A 16,764-nucleotide genomic window follows, 5' to 3' on the forward strand; every position below is an offset into this window, starting at 1 on the left:
TAGAGGCATCAGCATAGATAATGATAACAGAAAATGGCCCCCGATGCACCACTATTGAGACATCCTCCTAATGCGGGTTCTATTCGCTATAAGCCCCGCAACAAGCTTCCCAAAGTTTACAAGGCGTTCTGGAAGAAGCGCTGCAACACGGACGACTTGATTATACGTCGTCTTGATATTAGCGCTTTAATTTATATGGAGTAGCATTTCAGAGTACAGCTTCCTCTTTAAAGCTAGCTGCTCTCTTCACAAGCGTAGCTCGAAATAAGCGTCTTACATGACGCAACAATTTTTCACCCAGTGCCGTAAAAAGATGGCGGCTGTTCTCCGAACAGCTCTCTTAATGATTAGCGTGAGCATGGAAGTAATAACGAGCGTACACTAGAAGACTAGGTTGTAAATTTTCGCTTTACGAGAATACTTGCAAGGGCCATGCACTATTCCCTGCTTAAATGACCTTTATTGACTAAAATGAAATATTTCATGCGCAGTCAGGAAATATACACAATTCTTGTTTATTTTTCACATTTTTATTGCTGCAAAAAAAGAAGAAAAAAGAAATTAGGTAGCGTTTATGTGAGCACGCTATCAAGACTCGCAGACTGCCTAGGATTTTCCAAAACTTCCCGCAACGCACGCAGAAGCGGAGAGGGATAGATTCATTTTCGCTTTGCTTTCTTATTTTGATAGGATACACAGAGTACGGAAATTTTAAAGAAAGCTAGCGCGTGGGCAGCGGAGCGTAACGACTGCGTGACAAGCAGACTTACTTTCGCGTGGCCACCGCTGACGTCACAGAGGAACAACACCGCTTAGGTAACTTGCACATTATTTAAAAGGACAACTATAGCAGCGATTCCTCGCATGAGCTTCGCAGTAACAAGATTAGGCCCTGAAATATTTCAGATTTATAAACACAGCTGCCATATTCTATAATTTCACTCACCCTGTGCGTGCATGCCTTTTATTGTAGCACTTATTTCATTAAAGGGGCCCTGCAACACCTTTCTTAGTTATATTGGAATAATCTCATGATTGACGTATGACTCTTCACGAGTCATATGCCGCAAAAATTTTTCGAATCCGTCAAGTGTAAGTGGTGTTACCAAATTATAGAGATCACGTTCCGCAGCTTTCCCTCTCAACTCAACGCCGCGAGCGCGCGGAAAGCTGCGCGGGGCGTGAAGGGAGGGAGCACGGAGGCGCGAGGAGGCGCCGAAGAGTTACGTCAGCGCAGGCGGCATTTTTTTTTCTTCATTTTTTTCTCTCTGGCGTCTCGGCGCAACCACGTGGTCTGTGGGGCCACTTCCGGTCGGCTTGCGTGGTCGTCGTCGAGCGGAGCCCATCGCACCGTGTATCGCGCGTGCTTGAAAACTGCGAGGCGGTTTGGCAATGTTGGGTGTGCACCTCGAAGTGCCGTAGTGTTTTCATCGCTCTACCAACCATGGACGCAAACCTGCGTGCGCGTTTGGAACGAATGAAAGCTGAGATGGGTTTCGACCCACACTCCGATACACCGCCTCGTCGCACTGCTCGCGCTTGAATCGTATTCAACACGGCAAAGCTGCGTGCACCCTTCTCCCAGTGTCGGTACATCGATGCTGTTTGCTCTTCGAATGCGGGCGCACAGCGAGTGCGGGCTGACAACAAAGAACTAAAGACTAGAAGAAAGGATCGTGGGGCATCGGGCCGGCGTGGACCCATCCCCCGGCTGCCGCTACCGTGAAAATGCGAGTGTGCTTGGTTGCTGTGTCGCGGTTTCTCGGGAACGTGAGACTACGGGGAGGATACGCCGAGGTACGGCTCGATGACATACTGAACAGACAGCGAACGTGACTCTCGCCATACAGCGGACACAGGTATCCTAAGCTAGCCGGCGCCAGCATTGTTATCGGAGAAATGCTGCACCGCTGCCTCGGTCGGTCGTGAGAACGTGCCGTCGATGCAGTTTCCAGCTGACGAGGCAACACTCGAACGGGTGCCACTCTCAACGGCAACCGGCGATGGTCAAAAACACAGAAATATTCACGATTTCGGCACTGCGCATGGTGAAGAAAACGCCACCACGCAACTACGAGCAGACGAGCTGTCGGTGAGACCGGAAGTACTAATATTAATGTTTGTTGGGTGTTTTAACGCCATAACACAATATAAACATACATATTATCTACTTATTGAACTCAAAATTAACAACGAAGGTAATAATGAGGGTGTTATCGTGATTATAACATCAGCCAATGGTGGAACTGCCGACAATCGCGTCATATATTGCGGACTAATACATCATTTGTCGAGAGAAGAGGGAGCGATTTTCAGCTGACTTTGAGAATTTATTGTAAATTCCTGGCCGCTCGCTTCGCTATAATATTTGGATCGCGTGTTCTCGGGAGCCTCGACTACCGATTGGCAGCGCTTTTTGACCCTGCTCAAAAAGTGTTGCAGGGCCCCTTTAAGTATCCAACACCATTCAGTGCGCCGTTTACAGTGGCCCTTTACTGTACTTAGGTTACAGATAGATATAAGTTCTCAATGAGATATAAGTTTATCTCATTGAGATCGGATCAGATTTTTAACGCGATAGCGTTAGAGAGCTCGTGTCGCAGAAATTCTGCCGTCGGCGTCGGTGTCGGCACCGTTGGTTGTGAGCGAAAGATCGTCCGTGAGCGAAAAATCGAGAAAGAAGCAAATAAAATAAAGAATAAAATTTTCGGTCTCATTGAAATCGAACCCGGGACGTTCGCGTGACAAGTAGGTGTCCTACCACAAAGCCACGATGTTACTTTATTTATTTATTTATTTATTTATTTATTTATTTATTTATTTATTTATTTATTTATTTATAATACCTCAAAGGCCCCTAAAGGAAGGGGTTTTACATGAGGGGTGGGCATATCTACAAAAACAGTTCTTCTATGATGCGTTTGAAGATGGCTAGGTCGGAATGAAGCACTGCCTTGGTGGGAAGGTCATTCCAGTCCCTTGATGTCTGGTTGAAGAATGAGGAGGCATGGAAGACAGTGTGAGCTCGAGGGGGGTATACGGTCTTTTCGTGGTTGATCCGGCTTGAGTGGCGATGTGCGGGAGCAATGAGATCGGCTTGGGGTGGCTTGTGGAAGAATTTATGAAAGAGAGAAAGGCGAGCGACTTGACGACGTGATATAAGGCTGGGAAGGTTGGCTTGGGATTTGAGTTTCGATGAGCTAGAGTTGTAGGAATAGTCCGAAAAAATGAAACGTACGGCACGGTTCTGTACTATGGTAATGTGTTATGTTGGTATGGGTCCCACAGGTCACTTGCATATTCGAGTTTCGGTCTTACTAAGGAGCAGTAGGTTAGAAGTTTGACTGAGGGGGGTGCTAATCGGATATTACGTCGCAGGAAACCAAGAACGCGATTAGCAGAACTTGTTATGCTGGTTATGTGGGTGTGCCATGATAGGTCAGTAGTGAGATTAATTCCTAAATACTTGTAGGTGTTAACAGCGTATATTAAAGAGCCACTTATTATATAATCGCGAGCAGGGTATGACTTCTTTCGATGAAAAGTGAGAAGGGAGGTTTTTGATGCGTTTAATGACATGAGCCACTTGCGGCACCAATCTTCAATTTGACTGAGGTCAGATTGTAGGGATAAAACATCATTATTATTGTTAATAGGGCGGTACAGCACGCAGTCGTCTGCAAACAATTGAATCCCGGAAGAAATGTTAGTTGGAAGGTCGTTAATGTATATGAGAAAGAGCAGGGGTCCGAGGACTGTTCCCTGAGGAACCCCGGATGTAACAGGTGTGAGAGAAGAAGAGTGTTCGTTAGCGTAGACAAACTGCTGACGGTTAGACAGAAAATCACGTATCCAGTCAAACACAAGATAATGAAGGTTTAGGCGAGAGAGCTTCACGAATAGGCGGTTATGGGGTACTTTATCAAAAGCTTTTTCAAAGTCCAAAAATAGCGCGTCAACGGGGGTGTTAGTATCAAGGCTAGAACTGATGTCATTAATGAAGAGAGCCAGTTGAGTGTCACAGGAAAGACCCTTCTGGAAGCAATGCTGACTGGGATGAAAGAAATTAACAGAGCTAAGAAACTTTGCAATATGTGAATTAAGAATGTGCTTCATTAATTTGGAACATACACTCGTTAGTGAGATGGGACGATAGTTTCTCGGTGACGCTGGGTTACCTTTTTTGGGCACTGGGATGACCTTTCCCACTTTCCAGTCATGTGGTAGGGTACTAGTGGAAAGTGATTGCTGAAATATGCAAGAGAGAATGACACTGGTGATTTGCTTTGTACTTTTTAGTATTTTTGTGTTGATGCCGTCTATGCCAGCTGATGATGTCATCTTTAGGTTGTCGATTAAGGCAGCGATACCAGCAGCCTCAAAGGTGATTTCCTGCATTACTGGATATTCAGTAGGGGACAAGTAGGGCAATTCGCTATCAGGCTCTTCGGTGAATACCGAGCAAAAAACGCTGTTCAACACGCGTGCCGTATCATGTAGTGGAATGGGTTGATCATTTTCGTCACAGAGTGATAACGTTTTAGATGCGCTTGGGTTGATAAATTTCCAGAACTGCTTGGGGTTAGTGTTTAGCATGTTCGGTAACGTTGAAGCAAAGAAGTTGCGTTTGGATTTTGCGGCAAGCGAATCGAACAGTTTTTCAGTGGCGCGGTACTTTTCCCACGCTTGCACTGTGTTTGATAACTTAGCAGACCGGTAATGCCGCTTCTTTTTGTTTTTTAGGCGCTTTAGTGCATCACTAAACCATGGTGTCTGTGGACGCTCTGTTACCGTTACGGTAGGGATGTAAGTACGAATGAGATCGTGCAATTTGTTTTTGAAAAGACACCAGTTTGTTTCGACTGGGCGTTGTGAGAAGTCCTCACAAAACCAGCAATAGAATGCTGCAAGTTCCTCGTTAATGGCCACGTAGTTGCCTTTATCGTAAAGTGTTAGTTTTTTCTTAACGTTTTTTGATCATGGTGAGTGAAACTGTAGTGTAGCATTTGTTATAGCGTGGTCACTTAGCCCAGCCAAGTACGAGACGGATAAAACAGTTTCTGGGTGCGATGTTAGCAAAAGGTCGAGGATGCTTGATGAGTGAGCAGTTTTTCTCGTAGGGGTGTAAACGAGCTGTGAAAGTCCGAATGTTAGGCAGGAATTAACGAAATCACTTTCCGCGCTACATTTGGACAAAGTTAACGACAAATCAGACCAGGATATTCCGGGAAAGTTGAAGTCTCCAAGAAGTATAATTGGGACATTGGGATAAGAGCCATAAAGTGAATTCAAAACGTCATGATATTCAGCAACAAACGACCGGTCTGCGTCAGGTGGGCGGTAGCACACACCGATAATGGCTGGGGGATAAAGTGCTTTGCAGGATACAAACAGTACTTCTAAGCTACTGGAAATTTCTATAACGTTACATAACAACCTGCTGTGAGCCGCTATGAGCACACCGCCTCCTCGCCTACCGATACGGTCGCAACGAAAGACATCAAAACCAGGAAAATAGAGTGCCAACTCAGCATCAGAAATTGACTCATTCAACCAAGTTTCGGTTAGTACGACGAAATCGCATTCGGTAGTTTCTATTATGTGTAGTATTTGGTCTCGTTTAGGTATGAGACTTCTTATATTGGTGTAAATGAGTTGAACGGGAAAAGTGTTAGTAGCAGAACGTAAGGGAGTGCACGGCCCCCGTGATTCCGAAATGTGCTCGGAACACTGCAGATTGTGACGTGAACTCGGTGTTAGCTATGATGGTCGCGGGATGACGCTTTCCGAGATTTCGTCGTACACGTACGTGACGCCATCGATGAGTAGCTTGTTGTAACGAAGTTTTATCGGTTTATTTTTTGCTTTAACAAACTCTGCCAATTTTTTTCGTGCGAGGCGTGTGCCCGGTGAGAAATCTTCGCTGATGCTGTATGGGGACCCTCTGAGGTTTTTGGAGCATGACAGTACACGATCTTTGTCTTTCCAATTTGCAAAGCGTACGATTATGGGTCTGGTCTTGGTCGGCTTGAAACGGCCTATTCTGTGAGCCCTTTCAATGTCTTTTGGTGTTATCGGAACGCCAAGGTTTTCACTGCATGCGTCAATTGCTGATTGTTCTGACTGAGCCCATGTTTCATTTGCGCTGTCCTTGAGACCAAAGAATACAAGATTGGACCTGCGGGCGCGATCCTCAGAGTCATCTACTCTAGCTGTAAGACTGGCAATTTCAGGCGAGTTCTGCGTCGCGATTGCCTGTGCTTCCTTAATGTCGTTCTTCAGGGAAAGGAGGGATGCGCAGTCTATCTCAATTTTTCCAAGTCTTTCAGTGATAGTACCGAGCGTTTCGTCATTTTGTGCCAGTTTGGTACGGAGACACTTCATCTCGGTTAATAGCGCAGCTTGACCTGTTTGGAGATCTCGCAAGGCTTGCAAAATATCGGAGGTAGCTTCCGGAGCAGACGAACGGGTAGGGGGACCAGGATTTTCCTCAATGTCGCCAGCTAAAAGCAATAGTTATAAGACAACAGACGCACATTCATAGGCAATTTTCGCACAACAAGTGGGGCTCGGCAGCACAATCAATGCCATATAACCAGTACGCGATGCATACAAGGAATAGCGATTGTTTACCTGCACAAGAAACAGGCGGGGCGTGTAAGCGTTGGCCATCGAAGCGTTGCTGCCAAGCCCACTGGTGCGCGCGTGGTCGATGCAAGACTTTTTAGCGCTGGTCGGTGACGTCAGAATCAGCTGGGTGCCACGAACTGCTGGACGGTGCGCAAAAAGTTGATAAGGTGGCTCGATCACGCTCGTCGCGTTGTCGTGACGCCTGTTGAAGGGTGCGGAATCCGGGAACTGTGAAATGGCCTGGTCCGTGACGGGACTGTCGACGCTGCGTGGCATTTCCAAAGTCGGCAGCACCACACTTTCGCCAGCAGTACACGGTTGACCAGCAAAACAGGCCAGGAGATAGGCCATGTTGACCATCTGCACAAGAAACAGGCGGGGCGTGTAAGCGTTGGCCATCGAAGCGTTGCTGCCAAGCCCACTCAACTGCTTCGGAAAAAAACACTACATAAATGCCATGTAGTGGAAGAAGTCTCCTTAACGCATTTTGTTCGACAGGTGTCACGATGAAAATGAGCCCATTCGGCAATTTGTAGACGCATTTGGGAGGCCATCAAACTACGTCGAAAAAGGCCGGGATAGTGCAGCCATCGCTGCGAAAAACACACACAAACTTTCAAACAGCTCTAAAATTGGACAACCATGTCCATCTAGCGGAAAACATATCAAGCCAACGCCGGCTTTCTAGAGGAGGCGTTGATCAAGCAAACAGCAAGCGCTAGATAATGTGCTGCCATCTGTGAGGCATTGTGAGACTCTTCATGGCCTCCGAGATGGCGAGCGCGCGGCGTGTATCTTGGAGGCCATGCGACACTCGCTTTAGATCAAAAACCTGTACCACTAGCGCGCGCGCGCGTGTGTCTGTATGCCTGTGTGTGTAACAATACACATTAATAAGTATGCACTTAGTGGTTGAAGTGCGCACTAGGGGCCGGATTTTGCTATTGCGTTCAACTCTTAAAGGCGAGGCTTAAGGGTCCCCCAATTTTTTTTTATTTCACCGTTACCAGCATCATGTAAAAACAACTTCTTGCCATCCGCTAGATGTTCAGGCAATATTCAGCAACAATCGCTAATCAGACGTGGATGCTGTGAGAGTCTGCATAGTCAGCGTTAGCTTCATATATACAGCGTTATTTGCTTACATATGTGTTCTTGACAGTTCTGGATTTAAGTCCAATCGCCTTGTCCTTTTTTGTTGCTGTTTATTTTGAAATCTGAGGAAGAACAATTTTCAGTGCTGTCGCTCTGTAATTACGCGGCAGTCAATCAAGTCAGAATGCTGGAGGTGGTCATGCCTTCAAATATGAAGTCCTCGTCTATGACGTACTTTTTGAAAGTGTCAGTGCTGGTCTCTTATTTTCTTGCCACTTTTACAGCGAAAGCTGTTATGAGATCATTTTACCGGCCGTTTTACAACGAAAGCTGTTATGAGATCATTTCACCGGTCGTTTTTTGCGCCGTAGTTGTCCGCCGCCGCCGCCGCCGCCGCCGGTGTCCGTAACCAGTATCGCTCGAAATAAGAAAAAAATTCCAGGATAGAACGAGGTTCGAACCTGGGCCCTCTGCGTGGGATCCCAGTGTAGCGGCATCTTCATCACCCCTCACGGCCACGTTGGCCGCCTTCACGTCTCTCCCTCTCGCTACAATTGGTGACCCGGAGAACACGCCCTTCGCCGAGCGGCCCGCTGCCATGCTTCCGCGACTCTGCCCTCCAGTTCCACCATTTCACCCGGCCTACCCCCGAGCGTGGTTTATGCAGCTCGACGCCTGCCTCGCGGTGAATGGCGTCACCGCGCAGCCACTCATGCACGACATCCTGCTTGACGCCCTCCCGGCTAAGCTGCGTCATCTGTCCGCCGCGTCGTCATCCAGCCCGCAGCCATACGACGACCTATGCGCTGCGGTGCTGGCCCGCTACGGCGAGACGTACCGCCCGCTACCGGGGACCCGTGAGTTCCGGGTTTCCCCTCCGTCAACGCGAGCGGTGCCACCCGACCTGCAGGCCTCCCATGACCACGACCTACCTTCCCCAGCTACGACTCCTCCGTCCTCACGTCAGGCCACCAGCGCATCGATTCCCGCGCCCGACGACCCGCCCGACGAGGTACAGGAGGTTCCTGCTGCCATCGGCCACTCCACTGAGAGGTCTGTTTTTTCGACAGCCTCGGCCCACGGTGCTTCAGACTTGCCGGCCATCTGCATGTCTTCCCCGACCTCCAAGGCCCACGACACTTCTGACACGTCAGGCTCCACGACGGCTACCTCGCCGCACGCCCTGGAGCCTGCCATAGACACGGATATCGTGACTCCCGCTGTACGACCCCCAATTGCGGAGGCATCGCCAGCGATGTCCAACGAACCTGCCTTTTCGACCTCGACACTGTGCGCATCTTGCCAGCAGGAACTACCATCGTCCTCGAAATCTCCCGCAGCAGACGTTCAAGCCCATAACCAGCTACGGCCGAACGTGCGTGACGCTGCGACGATGACAGAAAATCCCGATGACCACCCGCCGGGCTTGCCACAGGTAGACCAGACCGCGTATGCCCTACCGGCCACGCAGGCATACAACCCGCCTGCCGCCCCGCACACGCGCTCTCCTTCACCTACTAAACTTCATTCTGCGACTACAGCAGCACCGTCGACCAGTCTCTCCAGCACGGCTCATCACACCGGGATTAGTCGTGCCCCGTCTATCTGCAGCGCACGCCTCACGGCTCGTCTGCACTCTACACGGCAGACTATGGAGCAGCCGCAGCCAGTAATGTGCCACCACCAACGCCGTTACCGGCAACGTCGCCTCGCGAACTGCGTCGCCCGCCCAACCAGGCGAAGTTCGCACCGACGAACGTCTAATTCAACTGGCCAAGATGTACTAAGCCTACGCTCCACTCTGTCTTTAAGTCACCTTTACCCGAGTTTGCGGACGAACCGCCAGCATCACAAGAGCTTGTGTGTGTGCCAATTTCGCTGGGCTGCACAGTGGAATTTCTCGGCCCACTACCGATTTAAACGTCATCAGTGTCGCTCGCTCCTTCCAACAGCGTCTCTTCGTCGCGACCCTCGCCCGCTACGCTTCTCCCAGAGCCGCCCGCCAGAGACCCAATGGTTCCCGACAGTCCTTCACCGTTGACGACCTAGACTGCCCCCGGACGTTTTGTCTCGCGTCACCACCCTTGTATGTACGCCCCCATAGTTTTTCATTTCGGCTTCATTTCTGCGGGGGGGGGGAGTAATCTGTAGCGGCATCTTCATCACCGCTCACGATCATAATCACCATTTTACCACTTACGCGCCGCGCCTCTCGCGCAGCTAATGCTCAGAGCTCGAGGCGCGAGCAGTAGAACGAGCTCACGCTCCTGGAGGCTGGACGCCGGCAGCCGCTGCCGCTCTGCTTGCACTAGGGCCTGCTAATAAAGTAGCGAGAACGGCACGGCCACGTTGGCCGCCTTCACGTCTCTCCCTCTCGCTACACCAGTATTCAACCTCTGAGCCATGCCGGTGCTTGAAACTGCTTTGCAAAAAGGTCCTATACAGGCTTCATGTCGGGAAGGAACCACATTAGCATATGCAATATAGCGTGGTAGAAGAGTAAAATGAGCACCAAGCGTCGCACAACGCAAATTCTGTAACCAGGCGTCACAAAATGCGAATTGCGCAACGAGTAGGTTGTTGAATGCTTCCAACCCATTAGAAAGGTCTCCGCCATAATTCTTCGTCGTCATCAGGCACAGCATCAACAAAGTGCGCATAATGCCTCACATGCGTTTAGCAGGTACCACGGCTCTCCGTAGAATGACGAAAAATGGCACAGTGCCTGATGCCCTAGTTCTCAAAAATTACAATGATTTATAGCGTAGTGGGTTCCTCGCAAGTGCACTTGTATTGGTTGCCAAGGAAGCCCATAAGCGCATGAGCCATTTCCTCGGGGTCTCAGTAAAGTTCTTCGCCCCCCCCCCCCCGTCTCTCTCCCACGTCAACGTATGTTATACAGCATGACGGGAGCGGGAAATAGCGACCGGGCGTCACCCAATGCAAAGTACATAACTGGTGGGCCGTTTAAAGCTTCCAACCCATTACAAAGGGCTGAGCCATAATTCTTCATCGTCATCAGTCGTCGCGTCAACAAAGTGCACATAATGCCTTACAGACGTGTAGCTGGTGCCTCGCTTCTCCGCAGAATGACGAATAATGGCTTAGTAGGTGCTTCCCAACTTCACAAAAATTGTTATTTATGGCGTAGTGGGTACCTTTCTAGTGTACTTGTATTGTAGCCCCAAGAGAGCTTAGCGGGCTCTAGAAACGCCGCTCTTCCAGCTTTCGCTGTGACTGTGCTGCGGTTTCTGCGCAGGCCTGGCGTTTTTTTGGAGCCGTAGTTGTCCGCCGCCGCCGCCGGTGTCCGTAACCAGTATCGCTCGAAATAAGAAAAAAAAAAGCGAAATAAGAAAAAAATTCCAGGATGGAACGAGGTTCGAACCTGGGCCCTCTGCGGGGGAGCCCAGTATTCAACCTCTGAGCCATGCCGGTGCTTGAAACTGCTTTGCAAAAAGGTCCTATACAGGCCTAGTGTCGGGAAGGAACCACATTAGCATATGCAATATAGCGTGGTAGAAGAGTAAAATAAGCACCAAGCGTCGTAGAACGCGAATTCTGTAACCAGGCTTCACAAAAAGCGAATTGCGCAACGAGTAGGTTGTTGAATGCGTCCAGCCCATTACAGGGCTCTGCCATAATTCTTCGTCGTCATCAGGCACAGCATCAACAAAGTGCGCATAATGCCTTACATGCGTTTAGCAGGTACTACGGCTCTCCGTAGAATGACGAAAAATGGCACAGTGCCTGCTGCCCTACTTCTCAAAAATTACAATGATTTATAGCGTAGTGGGTTCCTCGCAAGTGCACTTGTATTGGTTGCCAAAGAAGCCCATAAGCGCATGATCCATTTTCTCGGGGTCTCAGTAAAATTACAATGATTTAGAGCGTAGTGGGTTCCTGGCAAGTGCACTTGTATTGGTTGCCAAGGAAGCCCATAAGCGCATGATCCATTTCCTCTGGGTCTCAGTAAAATTACAATGATTTAGAGCGTAGTGGGTTCCTCGCAAGTGACCCACCACGGTGGTCTAGTGGTTATGGCGCTCGACTGCTGACCCGAAGGTCGCGGGATCGAATCCCGGCCGCGGCGGCTGCATTTTCGATGGAGGCGAAAATGTCTGAGGCCCGTGTACTTAAATTTAGGTGCACGTTAATGAACCCCAGGTGGTCGAAATTTCCGGAGCCCTCCACTACGGCGTCTCTCATAATCATCGTGGTTTTGGGACGTTAAACCCCAGATATTATTATTATTATCCTCGCAAGTGCACTTGTATTGGTTGCCAAGGAAGCCCATAAGCGCATGATCCATTTCCTCGGGGTCTCAGTACATTTACAGTGATTTATAGCGTAGTGGGTTCCTCGCAAGTGCACTTAATGAATTGGTTGCCAAGGAAGCCCATAAGCGCATGATCCATTTCCTCGGAGTCTCAGTAAAGTTCTTCGCCCCCCCCCCCTCCCCGTTTCATCCCACGTCAACGTATGTTATACAGTATGACGGGAGAGGGGAATAGCGACCGGGCGTCACCCAATGCAAATTACATAACTGGTGGGCCGTTTGAAGCTTCCAACCCATTACAAAGGGCTGAGCCATAATTCTTCATCGTCATCAGTCGTCGCGTCAACAAAGTGCATATAATGCCTTACAGACTTGTAGCTGGTGTCTCGCTTCTCCGCAGAATGACAAATAATGGCTTAGTAGGCTCTTCCCAACTTCACAAAAATTGTGATTTATGGCTTAGTGGGTACCTTTCTAAAAAGAGACAGGGCGTGCAAACACGGACACAAGAAAGAGATCAGGACACCACCTGATGGGTACCTTTCTCGTGTACTTGTATTGTAGCCCCAAGAGAGCTTACAACGGGCTCTAGAAACGCCGCCCTTCCAGCTTTCGCTGTGACTGTGCTGCGGTTTCAGCTCAGGCCTGGCGTCTTTTTTACCTAGCATTTTATGTGCTGCAGAAAAAAGAACTTCAAAACGCATCTTACTAACTCGCCCAAGGTTAACCATTGCCGTCTACTTGACGTACTGGCCTTGGTGCGATATTCGAACAACGTCCTGGGCTCTCAGAACATTCCAGAAGCACCATTACAGGCACAGTTGAAATGAGGCTGGACGCTTAAAATGACCGATGAACAACATCATAAAACGCAGCCCAAAAAACACGGACACAGAAAAGGAGCAGACTACTGATGAACAAGTTGGTTCGGATTTATGGTACTGAAGCGCAAGCGTGCAAATGGCCACATAAATACGAAGGAACAGACAAACGCCTTATGGTCTTTTTCGCGTCCATAACTGAGTTGTCTCTGGGCGTCTGCTTTACACAGTATAAATATCTGAAGGATTGCGATCATGTAGGCGGTGGATCGCCTAGCCTTGTCTTTTGCGATCGATGCACTTTTCTCTTGAAGCATGTCCGAGGAGCTTGTGTCAGAAACGCTGAGGTCTCCAATTTCGACGTCATGCACGAGATGCGAGGTAGCAGCCACATGCCAGGCTTTCGGGCAAATGTATGCAGCAACAGCACGCGCGCGCAACAACGCCCCGCCGTGTATGCCATACCATTCACCGCGACGAGTCGCAGCGCATTCATGCAAGCCGCATGAGTCGCTCTTGCGTGTAACGTGCTAGCAGCGAGAAAAGCAGGAGAGACGCTTCTGGTGCGTTGTAAAGGGTCGCAGATGCAGCGAGTCGTACCGCTGGATTACCGAATGGGAGCAGGAATAAGCAAAAGCACGTAAGTTCTTAGGGTGTTTCAAGGAGGTAACTGGCGGGGTGCAGCGGCAGGAGGTGCTGTTGAGAAGAATGAATGGCAAGACTGTATAAGAAGCGAATGCGAAGGAACGGGCACCATTATCGCACCGCGAAAATAACTCGGCATGAAGGCGGCCGGGTGGAGAGTCATTAGTAGGCATTTGCAAGGCCTGATTAAGATAGCCCAAGAAAAGGTGGTTATACGGATGCAGTGCATTGGAGACAAAACGATAACATAGGTATGGTCATGCATGGTCTAGTAACACTTTCAACTCAAGCTTACTGCATAATGTGCGTGACCGTTAATCTTGCTTCGCAGGGTAAATCGCCTTTGCGGGGAGTTACGGAGTAGAATGCTTATCAGATTAAAAAAAAAAAACGAGCCATGACGTAATCTCTGTCGTGCGCTAGGCATCGCTTCGAACTTCAATGTAGAGCCACTGATTTTAGATAGTCGAACATCAAAAACAAAACGTTTATTTTCAACCTCTCGATCAGATGCCGTTACTTTGTCGGTAGAAATGTTTAAAAATAACAATAATAATATTAATACCAAATAAATTAAGTAAAATAAAATAAAAAGTTTCTTATGCTGGCACAATTTCAGTTCCACAGCAAAATGCGTAACTGCATATTGCAAATGAGTTCTGCGGAATCCCGCAAGGTGACAGAAGGGTTACGAACGGGATAACTGACAACCACCCCTTTGTAGCACGAAACCACAAGGAAATCCATATGGATTTCAGAGAAAGGAAAGATGCCAGTCGAAGAAAACTTGGTCCTCATCCGTGGGTCGAACCCTGGAACAACACTTTTACTGGGCTGCCGCTCTTCCAATTAAGCTAACCAGGAAGCCAGGAATTGGCAGTGCAAAGATGAATTACCAACAACTCGAAGCACATGCAGACTTTTTTTCTTTTCCCGCGAAATGTTATTTAGAGTTAGTCTATGTCGCTTTCTTGCGGCAGGTTTTTTGTTGACATACCGTAATAAAGAATTGAATTATAGGTACAGTCTCAGAAATTTAAAAAAAAAATGCCTCTACATCTCAAAAACAAGACTGACAGGCTTCCTTTGTGTGATTTTGAGCTGGCACGTGTCCTTTTCTTCCGCGGATCCCGATTTGGAAGGCCGTACTTTAAGTGAAACGAAAAGAGTGTCCGTTTAAGCAAATAACCAGAATTTAGTTATAGTCGCGTTATTATTATTATTTTTTTTTTGTTCTTTAAAAGTATATGACATCCTTAAAGTTGTAGCGGGCACGTGTAGTGTTAAGTGATCCTAAGGTTTAGGCATATAGTCTTCAAGAAGTGCCTCGGGCATAAATAGCTTTCCGGATTTCTGGAGCTGCTGAGCTTGAAGCAAATGGCGGCAACCATCTGGCGAAATTAAAACAGCGCGGTCTTTTAAAAGCAGAAGCACCAGCCGCAGAATTAACAATACACAAAAAAAAAAAAAACACTGTGGTTTACACAGAAAAGCGCTGATAGCTCAGCGTGATCGGAGCTCCGGCGGTTGAACGTTGCTTTCTTCAATCGTGTCAAGAGCCACAGTGTGTACAAATAAAAATAAAAATGTATATTTTCCGTACAGTTACAGAATACAGAGAAAAAGATAGTTGAAAAACTGCGGGGAATTTTTACAAAGTAAATGTAAAAGGCTAAATGGATGAAGAGAAATCCACTGTGTTGAAGAGGCGAGAAGTGCGAAGTGCGTCATTACAGCGCATGAGTAAAAGGTAAGAAACAAAAGGAAACACAGTAAAAGAATGAGAAAAAAAAACTAAACACCTTCTAAGTGTGGATTGACGAGGCTCGTAAAAACAGTTTAGCTCGCAAAGCGTCAGCAAAGCCACCCGAAGGCCCTCGTTTTGGCCCAGAGACGTGCCGCTTTATCGAGCGTGCCACCGTATTTCATTTCCGGCAACTGCGGCAGACACTTCGCGCCTCCGGTTTGCTGCTCTTTTGCTCGCGTTGTTCGTACTCATCATCGCTTAACTTTGGGGACTGAAGGCTCAGAATGAGTGCGATCCCGCACAAAGATAAAAAGGCTGCACTGGCCAATCATTTTCCTGCCTACAGCTTGCCAGTTCTCTGGCCAAAGCACAACAAGAAATAAACAAAGACAAAACAAATCATGCATTCGGGCGATGCACATGAAAGACGCGAGTTAGAGGGCAAGCAGTTATACGAATTATTGTACGTAGACATTTACTGAGCTATAGTTAACATAGTATAATAACCACGTATGTGGTTTGCGAGAATCGAAATTTGTTGGGAAGGAGCTTCACGTTTGGCATGCATTTACTCGTTCAACTGCGTGTGATAACGAGGTACTGCAGGCTATCCTCCATGTCGATCTTTGTCGTTACGACTTCGCTGTTGTGGCTGATGAGAGGCCACTTTTATTGAATTGATTTTGATGGGGTTTTTTTTCTTCTTATTGTCTCACTGTTTGGAAGTGATGAAAGAGTGAACGCACCTTTATTGAAAAAGACAGTTAATAAACAAAGAGAGAGAGAGAGAGAAAGAATAAAAGAAAGGCGGGGAGGTTAACCAGGGCTGGGAAAGGGGGGAGGGGGAAGGAAAGTTAGAGAGGAGGAGAGAAAAGTCACTCTTTCAGCTGACGTAACAGTTCCGCGTTTGACATCACACGCGGCGAATCAGTACGGTATCCTTGAGAAAACGGAACAGCGCTTTCGTTGCCTTTCGGAACTGTGATGGGCAGCCCCATGGTCCCAATATTTTCGCGACAGTAAAAGCGCTTCCGTCCATTTGATTTAGTGCACTGCTGAGGTGAAGCCTCTCGTTTGCGTAGACAAATTAATTGACTATAGCGCTGACCAATTCCTCACCGTAAGATTTTTGTCATCGCCTACTCTAAGGGCGGAAACATTTTCATGCGTTGTTTTCACTCCTCTCGCGTGTAGTATAGTATGGTATAGTATATATTATATTAAAGAGCAGGAATTGGTTGAAGTTTATAATCTGCTTCCCTCACAGGAGACAATTTTCGCTGTGATACGGATAACAGGAAACCCAGCGTCGATGTCGTTGCTATTCGATTTGTATTCGGTGCGGTTCTGAAATGCACTATTGTCACACCCCTACTCCTTTCCAAAGTTTGTGGTTTGGTGCAACTGCGTCTTCAGTCTGGCGTCATTAAAGTGCTTTCTGTGCTGACCTGTCTCCGAGATCGGTCATCTCATGTGCGCACGCTGACTCTGCTGACAGTGTTACAACAATGTCGGCAAATCCTGAAGACAATAAAACTCACGCCATACCT

At 48.1% G+C, this 16,764-nt stretch overlaps 1 protein-coding gene across 1 annotated transcript; it reads right to left on the minus strand.

Moving 5' to 3' along the window:
- Nucleotides 1–2,794: 2,794 nt before the first annotated feature.
- Nucleotides 2,795–7,034, minus strand: LOC125758705 (uncharacterized). Its single transcript, XM_049416236.1, has 3 exons — nucleotides 6,634–7,034; nucleotides 4,179–4,248; nucleotides 2,795–3,106 (listed from the first exon to the last, which is right to left on the minus strand). The coding sequence occupies exons 1-3, from the start codon at nucleotides 7,027–7,029 to the stop codon at nucleotides 2,967–2,969; spliced, it is 606 nt and encodes a 201-aa protein (XP_049272193.1). The 5' UTR covers nucleotides 7,030–7,034; the 3' UTR covers nucleotides 2,795–2,966.
- Nucleotides 7,035–16,764: the final 9,730 nt, after the last annotated feature.

This window comes from Rhipicephalus sanguineus, chromosome 5, assembly GCF_013339695.2.
Source record: "Rhipicephalus sanguineus isolate Rsan-2018 chromosome 5, BIME_Rsan_1.4, whole genome shotgun sequence".
NCBI lineage: Eukaryota > Metazoa > Arthropoda > Arachnida > Ixodida > Ixodidae > Rhipicephalus > Rhipicephalus sanguineus.

Bases quoted from the DNA above. Each gene is read 5' to 3' on its own strand.
- LOC125758705 (XM_049416236.1), bottom strand. From the start codon at position 7,029: ATGGCCAACGCTTACACGCCCCGCCTGTTTCTTGTGCAGATGGTCAAC. The intron at 4,249-6,633 runs GTAAACAATCGC...TGCATATTTCAG, and splicing joins CCCGCCTGTTTCTTGTGCAG to CAATCACTTTCCACTAGTAC. The intron at 3,107-4,178 runs GTAACCCAGCGT...TTCTTCCACAAG, and splicing joins CATCCCAGTGCCCAAAAAAG to CCACCCCAAGCCGATCTCAT.